We start from the raw sequence: 13,185 nt of genomic DNA, 5'->3' as shown, positions 1-13,185 counted from the left end.
TAATTATTACTTTTTAGTCTTTAATTCTTTAGTGCCCAAACTCAAATGTAGTTTCAAGTTGCTACTTGACTACAAAGAATCTTCCCTGTGGGCCATGACAGTACTGATTGACCTTCTGTGTTGCTTTCACATTATGGCCTCCACAGTGGTAATGATATCTACTTGAAGGTCAAATCTAATAATGTTCAAGCAAAGGAATGGTATTACCCAATACAGGGTGGCCATAAAGTTCATGTGCTATTTACTTGTATTTTTTTGTATATTCCTCCATGATAGAAATAGCACTTGGGCAGAAAACATGGTATTTTTCTCTCATACAATTACTTTAAAAAGTCTTTTTCCATTCAGCATAGAGTTTGATTTCCTCATTTGTAATTCAAGGTGTAATTTTTGAAGAAGACCTAGATTTAACATTTTTTAAAAATATCATAACATCCTCCATCTCATCAGAAGATCTAAGTTTGTAATTGGATACCTACTAAACATGGTAATGATGACTCCCCAGAGAGAGATGGTCTGTGTGTGACTTCAGGCTCAAGAAAAACATGAAAAAAACCAAAAGGAATGTATTCATACCAGTGAACAGTTTGGAAGCCTGGAAGGAGAATTCGACTTGAAGAGCACGAAAAGGGATATGTTCATTTCATTCCCTAAAGCTTGGTTTGAGCTCTGCTGGAACAGCAGTGTGTCTGTTCACTGAGGTGGCCCAGCCAGAGCAGAGGAGTCTGTCTTATCATTCCACCACCATAGACACGGTCCTAGCCTGAGTGTGACCATCAGAGACTAGACGTGATCATCACTTCCTGTCAGTCATCAATGTCTTTCATGTTCATCTTCAGTGACTCTTATTTTCATGTCTATATCTCTATGTCAACATGCTGCATATAGTGACATTGGCTACCAAGGGGTTTATGGCATCTCTGTTTCTATTTTCTGCATACCTACAGATAAACAACAAAGCCAACGTGGTAACCAGCCCCAAAGAAAATATTCCTACCCCGGCGCTGGTATACCTGGACTCTTTGTAACCCTTCTTAAGTTCTTTACTGTTTTTTGTTGTTTCTCTCATTTGCTTTCACTTTATAAATCCATATATATAAATATTTTATTTTGTTGGGTTTGTTTTTATTTTTGCTTTCTAAGATATGACAAAAGTTCATTTATTTTTCCTTTTGTTAAGATAGCTGTCAAGCAGTGTGTTTCTAACATGAGATTTTCTCATTTCATCGTTGAACATTGTACCCAGAGCTGTGGTCTCTGTAGTTGAAATTGTTGCATGCTGCCTTAGAAATGCCGTAGAATGTGCTTTGGTCACTCTTAGCTCTTCTTCTGATGATAGTTCTAGATTATGCAAACAAAAGTTTCTTCCTTTCATGATGTAAATGCTGACATCAAGGAGAGCTAATGAGGTTATTGCTGGATAGCATAAAAGTAGACCTTATTCAGACTTCCTGTTTCCTTCTTATGAAAAAACAACAGGGCTTTGTAAGACCTCACTTTCTGAGATAAAGAGGCACTGGATAATTTAACGCTTTTGTTTGTTGTATCTTCAATTAAATTTTTACTGTTTCACTTTAATCCAAACATGAAATTCATAGCATAGGAATTTGAATTATCGGTGGAAACCAGTTTTGTCCATTACAATCAAATCCACCCACTGAACAACTAAATCGGTGTTGCTACTTTGAGATGGTGTTATGTTAAAATTCAGAATACTGGCATTCCACGCTCGGAGTTCTATGTTTCCCCAAACTCTTTCTATTTCAGAAATGTTTCCAGTTATTTTCTGTTCTTACTGTTATTTTAAATGGTTAAAAAAATGAGAGGAGATTATTTCACTATGGTCAACCAGAAGGCTTCATTTAAAAACACTTAAAGGAAGGACACATCAAGATAGTAGATGTCTGCTAGTAAAAACAATGTTGATCACAGCTATAGCCAGGGAAAGGAGGAAGGGCAGTGGTGGACACTGTTCCCTCAGTATTACCGGTATACTACTACTACGGTGTTGGGGGAGTGGCTATGGCTGAGAACTCCCAGTGGGTTGCAGTAACTCCTTGTTGCCAAGACATCATGTAATCAAAGTACCCAGCATGCCGTTGATGTAGGCGTGCTGAATCTTTTTTTTACATTAGTTGTTTTCCACTTGGGAGTTTTTTATTTATTTGTTTATTTTATTTTCTGATAGAAAGTAATAAGGAAAATGATACTTTCTTCATGGAAAAGCATGACTTTACAGCCAATTATTCTGTAAAGCAGAAATTGTCTTTTAGGTATGAATTAACACAGGATTTAACAACTACATGCCTCAGGCTATAGTGATTATGTGATTAGTTCTCGAACCCTCTAAAGGTGCCTTAGAATTTCTCATGGACCTCTGAAATAAATGCATTACAAGAGTTGTTTGTTTTTAAAGTGTGGCCCAACGGTCCTAGATTTCCAAGAGCATTCAGGTGTGTTTTAATTATAATGACACCATGATCAATCAATCTGAAAAGTATCTTCCCAAAGAATTTGAGATCATCTCAAAGAATTTTATCTCCAGTGTCCTTGGTCAGTTTTCTGTAGGTAAGACATTAGCAAGCTGCTCATCACAGAAGAAGGGAAAGCTCTAGCTGGCATAGGACTTAGTGAAACAGTGAGTGCCTCTTCAGGTCTCCATGCTTCAAAGCCTTGTCTGTGTGCTGATCAAGAATAAGGTCTTGTGCATGCTGCTTCTGGCTAGGGAAGGGGTCCTATCTCATGGGCTGGAGAGGGAGATCTTTCATCAGAGACTTTGTCAGCTGCAACCTCTGACAGCAGTTAACGTTGCTTTAGCTCTTGTCACTATTTAGTTTTGTCAGCTGGCCCATTCTGCTCTGTCCTTCACTCTAGAAAGAATGTACTTACCAATGCGAACTGTTTCTTTCTCTATTTTGTTCTCACTCAGGAGCCCCAAACTACTGTAATCCACAACCCTGATGGAAACAAGGTATTCAGAAAGAATCAACATCATCTTGCTTTAACAAGAATACACATCTCGTCAAATAGTCAAAGCAAAATTAATTTGTTATCGAAAAATAGCAAAGAAAATCATTACTCTTTCTCGACCACACTTTCTTTTGGACCTAATTTGTCTAGAGCTATACCCATACTTCATTCATATAAAAATGAATGACATGTTGAAAGAGAAATGAATATTACTATTAATTAGTAAAAGTCAGGCTAAACATTTATGACGTCTTTATATCAAGATGACTGTGTATCTTAAGCAATTCCATCTGGTCTTGTTGTATTTTTCCCCAGACTGTTTGTGCTTTGTACTGTAGTTGTATTCTGCATGAAATTTTAGAATTTCTTGCTATATCACTCCATTGTCTTCAAAATACCATCTTGAGTTCCATGGATTTGGGGTTTTCTTTTTTTTTTTTTTTTTTTAATTTAATGTTACTTTTGAGTTTCATTCTGTTCTGTTGTCAGAGTGGTTTCTTGTTTGTTTGTTTTTATTCCCTGTTATGATGATGATGTTGTTGTTGCTGTTGTTTGGCATGAATCTGAGGAGAACCAGGGAGTATTACTTCTTGTGAGATATGTTTGTTGTTGAGTTATATACATTTCAGTAAGAGACATTTAATCACTTACATTGAAGGAAGACCAACGAGCCCTGTACATCGTAAATTACACAGCATGTTAACTGAATCACAGCTCTCACATATACATCTATAGTAAAAGGGGATATTTTCTGAATGTATTCCATGTTCCCAGTGTATTACTTTCCATACTTTATTTTATCTCTAAGAGGAGAAAAAAATACTGCACTATGCCTTTTTCAAACATTAAGGATAGTCATCTATATTCTTTTCAACAATACTTAAGACTTAGAAAACACACTTCCTATCTGGTTGAACTTTCAGTCAATGATATTAAAATCATTGAAGTAAAAAAAATGAAGTGTTTTTATATATGAGATATATTTTATAGTCATGACACCAAGACTGTTCTAGATGCCTAAGACTTGAGGCAGTCAGGACCATCCCATGTAAGAACAATTGTTCCATAGTGCTAGCAAATGTAAGACCAGGTACAGCTGCTAGAGTGGAGACATCAACAGTCCTAACTATATATATCATGTGTAAAGTTGCTGCATGGTCTTTCTCACTGACATAAATTAGTTAATTTTTATAGTGCATGGATTGACCTTCATTTTGAGCTTCAATTTGAATACTAGGTCACGTTAAGAAACTCATGAAGACTCTTTTCTTTGGTTTCGTGTGTATGGAGACTCTGGATACATCTTGAATTAAATTGCCCTTTGGTTTAAATATTGTATATGATATTTACATAAATCGATCACTTTTTTGAATACAGAATCTCTAAAAAGACACTGACTAGTGTTAGCATTATTTTTCAAAATCTGGGAGTTTTTTTTGTTTGTTTGTTTCTGAGCATATAGCTATTGAAGTTTGCTTCCAATTTCTTGGGGAAGGCTCTAGCCTTTAATCATCCCAAATAGAAAATTGTGTCTTTCTTGTGAATATTGTAAAATTTCTGTGCTAGAAAATATTTTTTTAGTACATGATTCAATATTTATCAGATCATTTTGAGAAGTATATGTTAATACCAGCAGTTAAAGAGTACATTTACATGTGCTTACTTATCTTCAAATTCATTTGTAGTTTTACCAAAAAAAACCTTTGATTTTTCCTTGTGGAGGCAGGTTTCTAATCAGTGGCAGCCAATTTCTAATTTAGAAAAGAATGGAAAAAAACTGAGTAGTTCTTGAAAGTCAATTATTCTTTATTATTTAATTAATTGTGCTGATGACAAAAGGAAAATTCTTCCTAAAAGTACTTTCCGCATATCTCAGCTTGATAGCTTTAGTTTATTCATCAAATGACACATTGAAATGCTTTCTCTCCCTTAAAAGGAGTAGGCAGGTTCAAATTCAGTGCTTGACATTGTACCTGACACAAACAAGGTACTATTTGTTGATTAATTAATTGGGAATAAAATTGTCCTATATTAAGATTTGGATTCATTTGACTAATGTATTCAATTACTCATAAATACACATACCTTTTGGGGCACTGTAATACCAACACATTCTTACACAGTTCTTAAAATAAACTGCATACTTCCACTGCTTTGACAAATCACCTAGATTTGTACAGCTTCACAGATTAGGCAACCAGAGTGCTCCCTTCATGAAATGTGTGCAGCATTTGACATTTCATTTCTGTTAAAAATCACTTAAAGTATTTGTCCGTTTGCATGTCAGCATATGCACACAGCCTGCTGAAGAGTTTTGCATGATATGTATATCACTAGCCAATTTTTGAAGAAGACATCATGCTAAGTCATTGTATACAACTTAAAAATATGTTTTCTTCTTAATAGGAGTCAACCGAGAGTTCAAATACAACGATTGAGGATGAAGATGTGAAAGGTATGATTTAAGATATGGAAAATCCTAACTCCAAGCTCCATACATATGAAAAATATATTTATTTGTCTCAAATAAATAATAGAGTTAGGAAGTAGGCCTATCCTAAAAAGTAAAAATAATTTCCTTATTATAAGTACGTAATTATTTCAATAATATCTATTAATTTTGTCAACTTCTTCACATCTTTTTTTATGCCATTTAAACTATAGCCAACATGTGGTATATTTGTGGTGATGACAACTAGTAATGACAGTTTAGGAACACAACAACAAATTTTAAGTACATCAATCAAAAAAGAATATAAAACATTTAAATATTGGGTACGTTCATAAAAGCCTGACTAAAAAACAATTCAAATTCAAGGATAACATATAGAAACAGCATTTTTTTATTTTTTGAGACAGAGTCTCACTATGTTGCCCTCAGCAGAGTGCTGTGGCATCACAGCTCACAGCAACCTCAAACTCCTGGGCTTAAGCTGTTCTCTTACCTCAGCCTCCCAAATAGCTGGGACTACAAGTGCCTGCCACAATGCCTGGCTATTTTGTTGTTGTTGTTGCAGTTGTCATTGTTGTTTAGCAAGCCTGGGCTGGGTTTGAACCTGCCAGCCTAGGTGTATGTGGCCAGCACCCTACCCACTGAGCTATGGGCACTACCCTAAAAATAGTATTTTTTAAACTTTCACTGGCCTTACCTGAGTATCAGTAGAATTCTGTATTTAGCAGCTTTTTTATCCTAGGTTTGCGTGCAATTTCCCTAATGTGTTCTAGACCTTCACTCACTTTAGTTGGCAAAGTTGTTTTAGCTGTTAACACATAAGAGTCCTGGGTGGCATCTGTAATGACGTCTCAGCACACCGGTACATACATACTAAAGACACTTGAGCCATTAGCTTTCTTCCTTTTGGCCACGTGACTGGTTTAGAAATGTCACTGTTGTATCAATTGCATTGGCAGTTCTGTATTCTTGTGTGTCTAACTCAGTATATAGCTACACTTTCTCTAGGCCCATTGTCTAGAAGATATTTCAACAAAGAATGGTAACCATAAAGATATTTAAAACAGAAATATTAAAGGAAAAGAAATATAAAGTAAATTGGAAAAAATGATCCATAATCTGGAAAGATTACCTACCTAATAGTATCGTCATGAGCTTTAATTCTATAGGTAGCATAAATAAGATATACTCTTGAAAAACTGCATTCTTGATATAAAGAACCTGGAAATTCTCAGGTCAAGGAGACATATGGACAATTTAGGAATAAAAATGGACATAGACCCCAAATTGCTAGTCACCTCTGCAGACTTTTTCCTTTTGGTCTGACTAGAACAATTGACACTGTTAAACTATATTCTCTATTTATGTTACTAAGTGCACTGACCTAGCTCAGTGTGAAGAAGTTAGTTATTATTTTTTTTACAGTGGAAAGGTGAATGGGTGAGTGGAAGATTTTATTCATTAGGTCTGTTCATCTCACTCTTGCCTTTCAGCTAAAATTTGAACTAAAGTAATTTTATAAATCGTTAAATACCAGTCATATTAGATAAAGACATTCCTTTTTTTTTTGTGGCCAAATAAACAGGTGTCCCATTTAGCTTCCCCAAAGATTCAGGAAGCTTTGTCCTTGTGAGTGTCTTGGATTTCAGAAGTAAAATATTTTATATGAATTTTCACATGTTTCTCTTGAAAGTCTGCATCCTTCATGGGAGAGACTTAATCTTTCAATAACTTTATAAAGTTGGGAGAATACCAACTTCTCACCCCAAGCAGTTTAATCCATCAAGTAATATGTGCCCCCCCCCCGCCTTAGTGATTACAAGCAAGGTTTTACTAAGCATTCTTTTTTTCACCTGAATTTAACTCTTAACTGTATTAAGTATTGGTTCAATATCATTGTTGTGAATCTATGTAAAGATTAATGTATAACTAGAGTCCTGTCAGTCTTACTTTAAAATTTATCATTGTTTTTGATAAAATGAAATAATATCATCAGTACTTAAAAATCAGTTCTCTTCAAATTACAATGATATGGGTTTCATCTTGCCTTTGGGATTTACAAATTGAAGACAGCATTTGTCTTTACAGACCCAAAAATTCGGTTGGTAAACTCATCCTGGAAAAAATGCTACATACCTCATTGTTGAATAGCACTACAGTCACCTCCAAAGAACTCCCTTTGGGAAGCTATGCACCATTGCCAGCACTGAGTTCACCTTTTAAAGCAATCTGAGAACTCTTTTTCTGGAGTGATCATTAGAGCCGTTTTTGTATGGCACACCAAAAAACATACAACAATAACAAACACCACTCAGCAAGGAACAGCCTACCATTGACACGAACATAGTTGTGAGACACTGATATACCAATGTTGCGAAACCTTACTGAGTTGTTTGTGCAGTGCTGGCAATGTAAGCACACAGTGCAAGTTCACAAACTTAATTGTCATCCCTCACAGGATGACAGCTCTGATAGTCATTCCAGAAAAAGAGTTCCCAAATGGCTTTGAAAGGGAGACTAGGCACTGGCATCGGTTGATAGCTTCTCAAGAAGAGTACTTTGAAAGTGACCATACTGATATTCAACAATGAGGTATGTAGCACTTTTACCAGGATGAGTTTACAAATTTAGTTGTCAGGCCTTTTATACACAACAAATCCGTGTATTACAGAAATTAAGCATAATATTGGAATCAAAAGCAATGTCCAATTGATAATTGAGCCCAAGGTGCTTTGGTTTATTTCCTTGAACTTAAGTTGCTTAAGTTTCTGGTTAATTTTACTGGGTGGATCTGGCCACAGAATCATAGACATAGCTCATTACGTCCCCTTTGTATTCTCAATAAGACTCACACAGACTATTAGTGGCTAACTCTTTTAAAACCGAATGATAACAGAGCTCTTTAAGACTAGACACTTTGAAACATCACCTAGGCCATTGTTTTAATTATAATACAGTTTGTACATGTAGCAGTCTTAAATGTTTTTGATGTATTCATTATTCTGATGATATTTGTGTGGAAATCTATTTACCAGAACATAGTCCTCAAGAAAGACCCTAAATTTGATTGGTTTTTCTCTCTTCTCTTTACCTCAGAATTTGTGATAGCTGTAGGTCACTTGGTAGGGAATGTTTATTGTCCTGTTCTTTTAGAACTCAAACTTACCTACATATCTAACATCTAGGAACTCACAAAGACTACTAGTTACATAACCTGATCAAAACTATATCTTCTCTACAAAACCATATTATATCCATAAAATTGCACATCTTTCTTGCACGTTTTCCAACCTTCCCCTCTTAGTAGAGAATCTTGTTGTCTGGGTGAAACACCATAGCATGGTCTTAATGGAGTCCTCTGGTAGCCAAGTTCAGCGTGCTGGGACATGTTCCCCCTATTCCTGATGGCTGTCTCATGTGCAGCTTATCTGACAATAGCACCTAGACTTGAATTGTTTCATGGTGGTACATGAACCCTTGAATACTGTATCACAGGCCTCATGCCAGGGCAGTGTACTTTCTGCCCCATCCCCAAGGACTAACCAGGCAGGGACAACTTCTGTGTCCTCATGTCCTCTATCCACCGTAATGAAGCATTGGAGTGGGAGTGGAGGGGATTAACACCTCCTGGTGACCTGGTCAAAGGAAGATATGATTACATTAACCAATGGCAGGGTTTTTCTTTTTAGCCTCTTCTGAGAGGTCACTTGTTCTCCTCGTCGAAGACAGGAAAGTGGAGGTAGTCCTAGATTAGTGGTCCTTCACGGTCAGCAGAACCTGGAGCACCCTAGAAAGCCAGGATTTGGGGAAGACCCATTTTCCTTTGACTCTACTTGTTAGTTTCCATTCAGAATGGACCATGGTCTTCTGAGGTCCCAGTCTGTATGTCACTCTTGAATTGCATCTACGGCAGTAGTTCTTAACCTTCCTAATGCTTCAGCCCTTTAATACAGTTCCTGTGGGTCGTGACCCACAGGTTGAGAACCGCTGGTCTAGGGTATTTCGGTGTCTTCATTCAGCAAATATTTATTGAATGCCTATTGTCCACCTGATCTCCACATGTTTCTCTTCATGAACTGTCTTACTCAGATTTCAAAGATTCCAAATCAAAGCACTCTTTTGTATCTTCTCTTATTTAATTCAATAATTGTCAGGAAAACTTAGTGAGATCAGAGATAAATACTTTTTTTAATCAAACAGTTCTTTTATTTTTTTATAAACATTTAGTCTTTAGTTATAAATACAACATTCTCCTTCCCAAGCTCATAATTATCTTAAAGGACTTGCATTGTTTTTCAACTCTTCTCTATAAAAAGCTTTTAGAATTCATTTTTTTTCTTTCTCCAAGGTAAGGAACATGTTTATTTCCTAGTATTGACCTCTGGAACAAATTCATTATTTTGTTTTGTGTTCAAAAATCAAACTTTATCTCTGATGCTATGTTAGGAATCTCAACAGCAAACTTACTGTTCTGGAGTGATACTAATACTTTAAAAGCAGATGGGAATCTTAACAAAGCATAGTGACTCCTTAGAATCACTGGGACAATAAGAGCCCATTCTACACTTAAAAAAAAAAAAAAAAAAAAACTTTTTCTATTAGAACTAACAGGTGTTTTTAAAATTGTTAAAATAGTCTTTTCCATTTTTAATACATTTCTAGTGAACAGTTACTTTCATTAATTGGAAAGTGGACCACCTCCACTTGCAGGTATTATCAAACAGCTGTCATCATTAGCCTTTAATTAGTAGACAACAGTATCAGTTGTGCTGCTCTCCAGGGTATGGGTATGCCTAAAGTCAATGATACGTAGTAGTGATCCTTTCCAAACTCTATACATTTGAAGACTGTCCTTTGGTTTGTGGCCGTAGCCACAGTTTGCAGGGCCTGTCGCTGTGTGCCACAATGCTTCTGCAACTCATAACCGAGCCAGCACCATTGCTCAGTCACCTTCTCCTTCCTGATGGGTGTGTGTCCATTTGGTCCATCAACTGCTCTTTCCCAGCAATCCAGAGTTGTGCAACACCTGTCGAAGTTGAGCTCCCATATATCTGTCACCATCCTGCTTCCAGTGTCTCACTCCGGCTCACCATTCAGCACCTGCTTGGATCTCTTTCTGCATTTCATCCTTCTTATGGGTCTACCAGTGGAGCTCTGTGCAACAAGCAGAACTTTATGTCTGTGAGACTGTGTGTGGAGACTTCATTCTTATTTAGACTCTTTTTTCCTTTTCTTGACTAATAGGTGATAGTAATGAAACTGCATAGGATATTTGCAAAAAGCCCAGTTACTTGAATGGGTTCTGGGTTTGATGACACCCAATGGTGTCAGCTAATTTATAGAATCGCTGTTAATGAGCTGTGCCTTCCCTAAATATGTACATTAGTAGGCAACGTGAGGACTTATTACCCAGATTCACCTAGTTTTAAGTTCTGTTTGATCAGTGAAACCCTCTGTTTCTGTGTAGAGTGTTCTGGGGCAGACGGTCACATGCTGCCAGGCTGCAGATCCGTGTGCAGTCTGTGTCTCAGGATTTACCCACATGCATTTCTTCCAGAGAATCTGCATAGCAAGAAACTCCTGCATATTCTGATAGTTATATCGTTCCACTAAATTAAAAGTGTCGTAGAGTATCTATAGTGTAGTGTATAGTAACTTTTTTCCAGTTTCTAATCCAAATTTTGATATTTCTATTGTTTCAGGTTAATTGGCAGTACAACAAATTAGGTTACAATGTTTGCATTTGTTAGAAAGAGTCCCTCTTAATATAATTGTGTCTGGACCCCAAGAGGTGTGCCATACACCCTAACATTGTGCCCATTAAGTGGGAGCACAGCCATCCCCCTGCCTCCTGCCCTCTTCCTAATCCCCTCCCCTCATTCCCCCACTCCCCTACCTTGAATTGATTTCATTTTTTCTCTTATATGGGCATGTATGTATTAGATCATCTACTGGCTTCATATGAGAATTAAGTACACTGGATTCTTGCTTCTCCATTCTTGTGATACTTTCCGAAGGAGAATATGTTCCAGCAAACTAATACAACCTTTGTGGAAGGAAGTATGGCAAATCCTCAAAGAACTCAAATTAGACTTCCCAGTTGATCCAAATGTTGACTTTTAAAAGTGGTTTATTTAGAAAAATTCTTGTCTGCATATGTATATCCACCCATTGATCTTTTCACTTTTAAATCAGAATCAGTAACTTCAGGATTGATGCAGAATTTATTCTACTCTACAACTAATGAAAAATAGTTCCATCTTCTCTGTAGTTTTCTTTTTCATATTCCTCCCATTTTACCTCCAAAGTCACCCTACTTTTCTTTTTACTCTTTATCTCCTGCCAAATTTTGTCCGTGATAGCCTCAGGCTTACTTAGCCCCACTGACAGAACACAGGATCAAAACTATTGCCAACCCCACATCAAAACAAAACAAATGAAACAATCAAACAAAACCACCTGACTGCTCATTTTATCATTAGAAAACCTAGGCTTACTCTGTAGTAACATACTTTCTCAGCTTATAGGCTCTATAAACAGCTTTTCTTGTAAGTTTTCAAAGCCCTGTAATGAGTTTATAGAAATATCTGCAACAAAAATGATGTAGCATTATTTTGTAAAATACTACATAAATTCTAAAAACACAAATGTTATGAGATTCTTTCCATAAGTTTCTAAATATTGCAGTTTCTTAATAATTCAAAGTTTATCTGAAAAATTATTCATAGGTGTTACTTTATGTGGAAGTTAAAAATACAAGAGGTAATCAGACTCATAATTTATGTAATTAAAAATGTCATAGGGCTCAGCGCCCATAGCACAGTGGTTATAGTACCAGCCACATACACCGAGGATGGTGGGTTCAAACCTGGTCCAGGCCAACTAAACAACTGCAACAAAAAAATAGCTGGGTGTTGTGGCAGGCCCCTGTAGTCCCAGCTATTTGGGAGACTGAGGCAAGGCACTTAAACCCAGGAGTTTGAGGTTGCTTGAGCTGTGACACCACGACACTCTAACATGGGCAACATAGACTCTGTCTCAAAAAAAAAAAAGTCATGGTTTGCCAAATCTAATTTACATTATAATGTAGTTGCATAATATCAAATATGAAGCTTTCTTTGTTTTTGTTCATGTATCTATTTTTTCCATTACCTAACAAAAATAGTCCAGTTTAATATAACACTATGAGATTTAAAGTTATATGGAAGTTTTAAAATATTTTGTTACCCCTTGATCTTTTCAGGTTATAATTTTATCACGTTTTCTTTTTTTAAATGATGTAAAATGTAAAATTTAAACAAATATCTGATTGGAATCTAGAATATACGCTCTGTTTCTAGTTCTATTCTTTTTCCAATTTGCTTTGAGCAAGTTGTGTAACTTCCTATGGTTCATATTTCTTCATAACAGCAGAATTTAGGTATTGAAATCAATAATACAGACTTGTAAGCTTTTCTTAAATCCCACTTTGATGCAGTACTATTATAGACAGTTATGAGGTCTTATGTTTTTTTTAAATATCTGTCATTATATATCATAAGATATATATGCTATAAAGTCATATAGATAATAAAAATTATTCAAATAATCATAGAAAGACATTCAATTCAGAGTTTTTAAAAAGGGACGAATTCTTAATGGTTTTAGAGATTATTAGAATTGGGAAAAAGTGGTGTCCACTGACTTCTATTTAAAATGTTATCAGGAGCACTAATGAACTGTGAAATAGTACTTCAAACACAGCAAGAATTTTTATAGGGCCA

At 36.0% G+C, this 13,185-nt stretch overlaps 1 protein-coding gene across 3 annotated transcripts in view; it reads left to right on the top strand.

Moving 5' to 3' along the window:
• Positions 1–13,185, top strand: part of CAMK2D (calcium/calmodulin dependent protein kinase II delta) — a 304,759-nt gene that overhangs the window by 261,767 nt on the left and 29,807 nt on the right. For all 3 annotated transcript variants that reach the window (XM_003798167.3, XM_023518197.1, XM_023518196.1), the window contains exon 14: positions 5,377–5,425. In XM_003798167.3, the coding sequence (XP_003798215.1) occupies positions 5,377–5,425 (49 nt within the window). The remainder of the gene's footprint in view (positions 1–5,376; positions 5,426–13,185) is intronic.

Source organism: Otolemur garnettii, unplaced genomic scaffold (assembly GCF_000181295.1).
Source record: "Otolemur garnettii isolate 467f Iridium unplaced genomic scaffold, OtoGar3 scaffold00129, whole genome shotgun sequence".
In the NCBI taxonomy this organism is placed as follows: Eukaryota; Metazoa; Chordata; class Mammalia; order Primates; family Galagidae; genus Otolemur; species Otolemur garnettii.
This window is presented reverse-complemented; position numbering and strand designations above follow the sequence as displayed.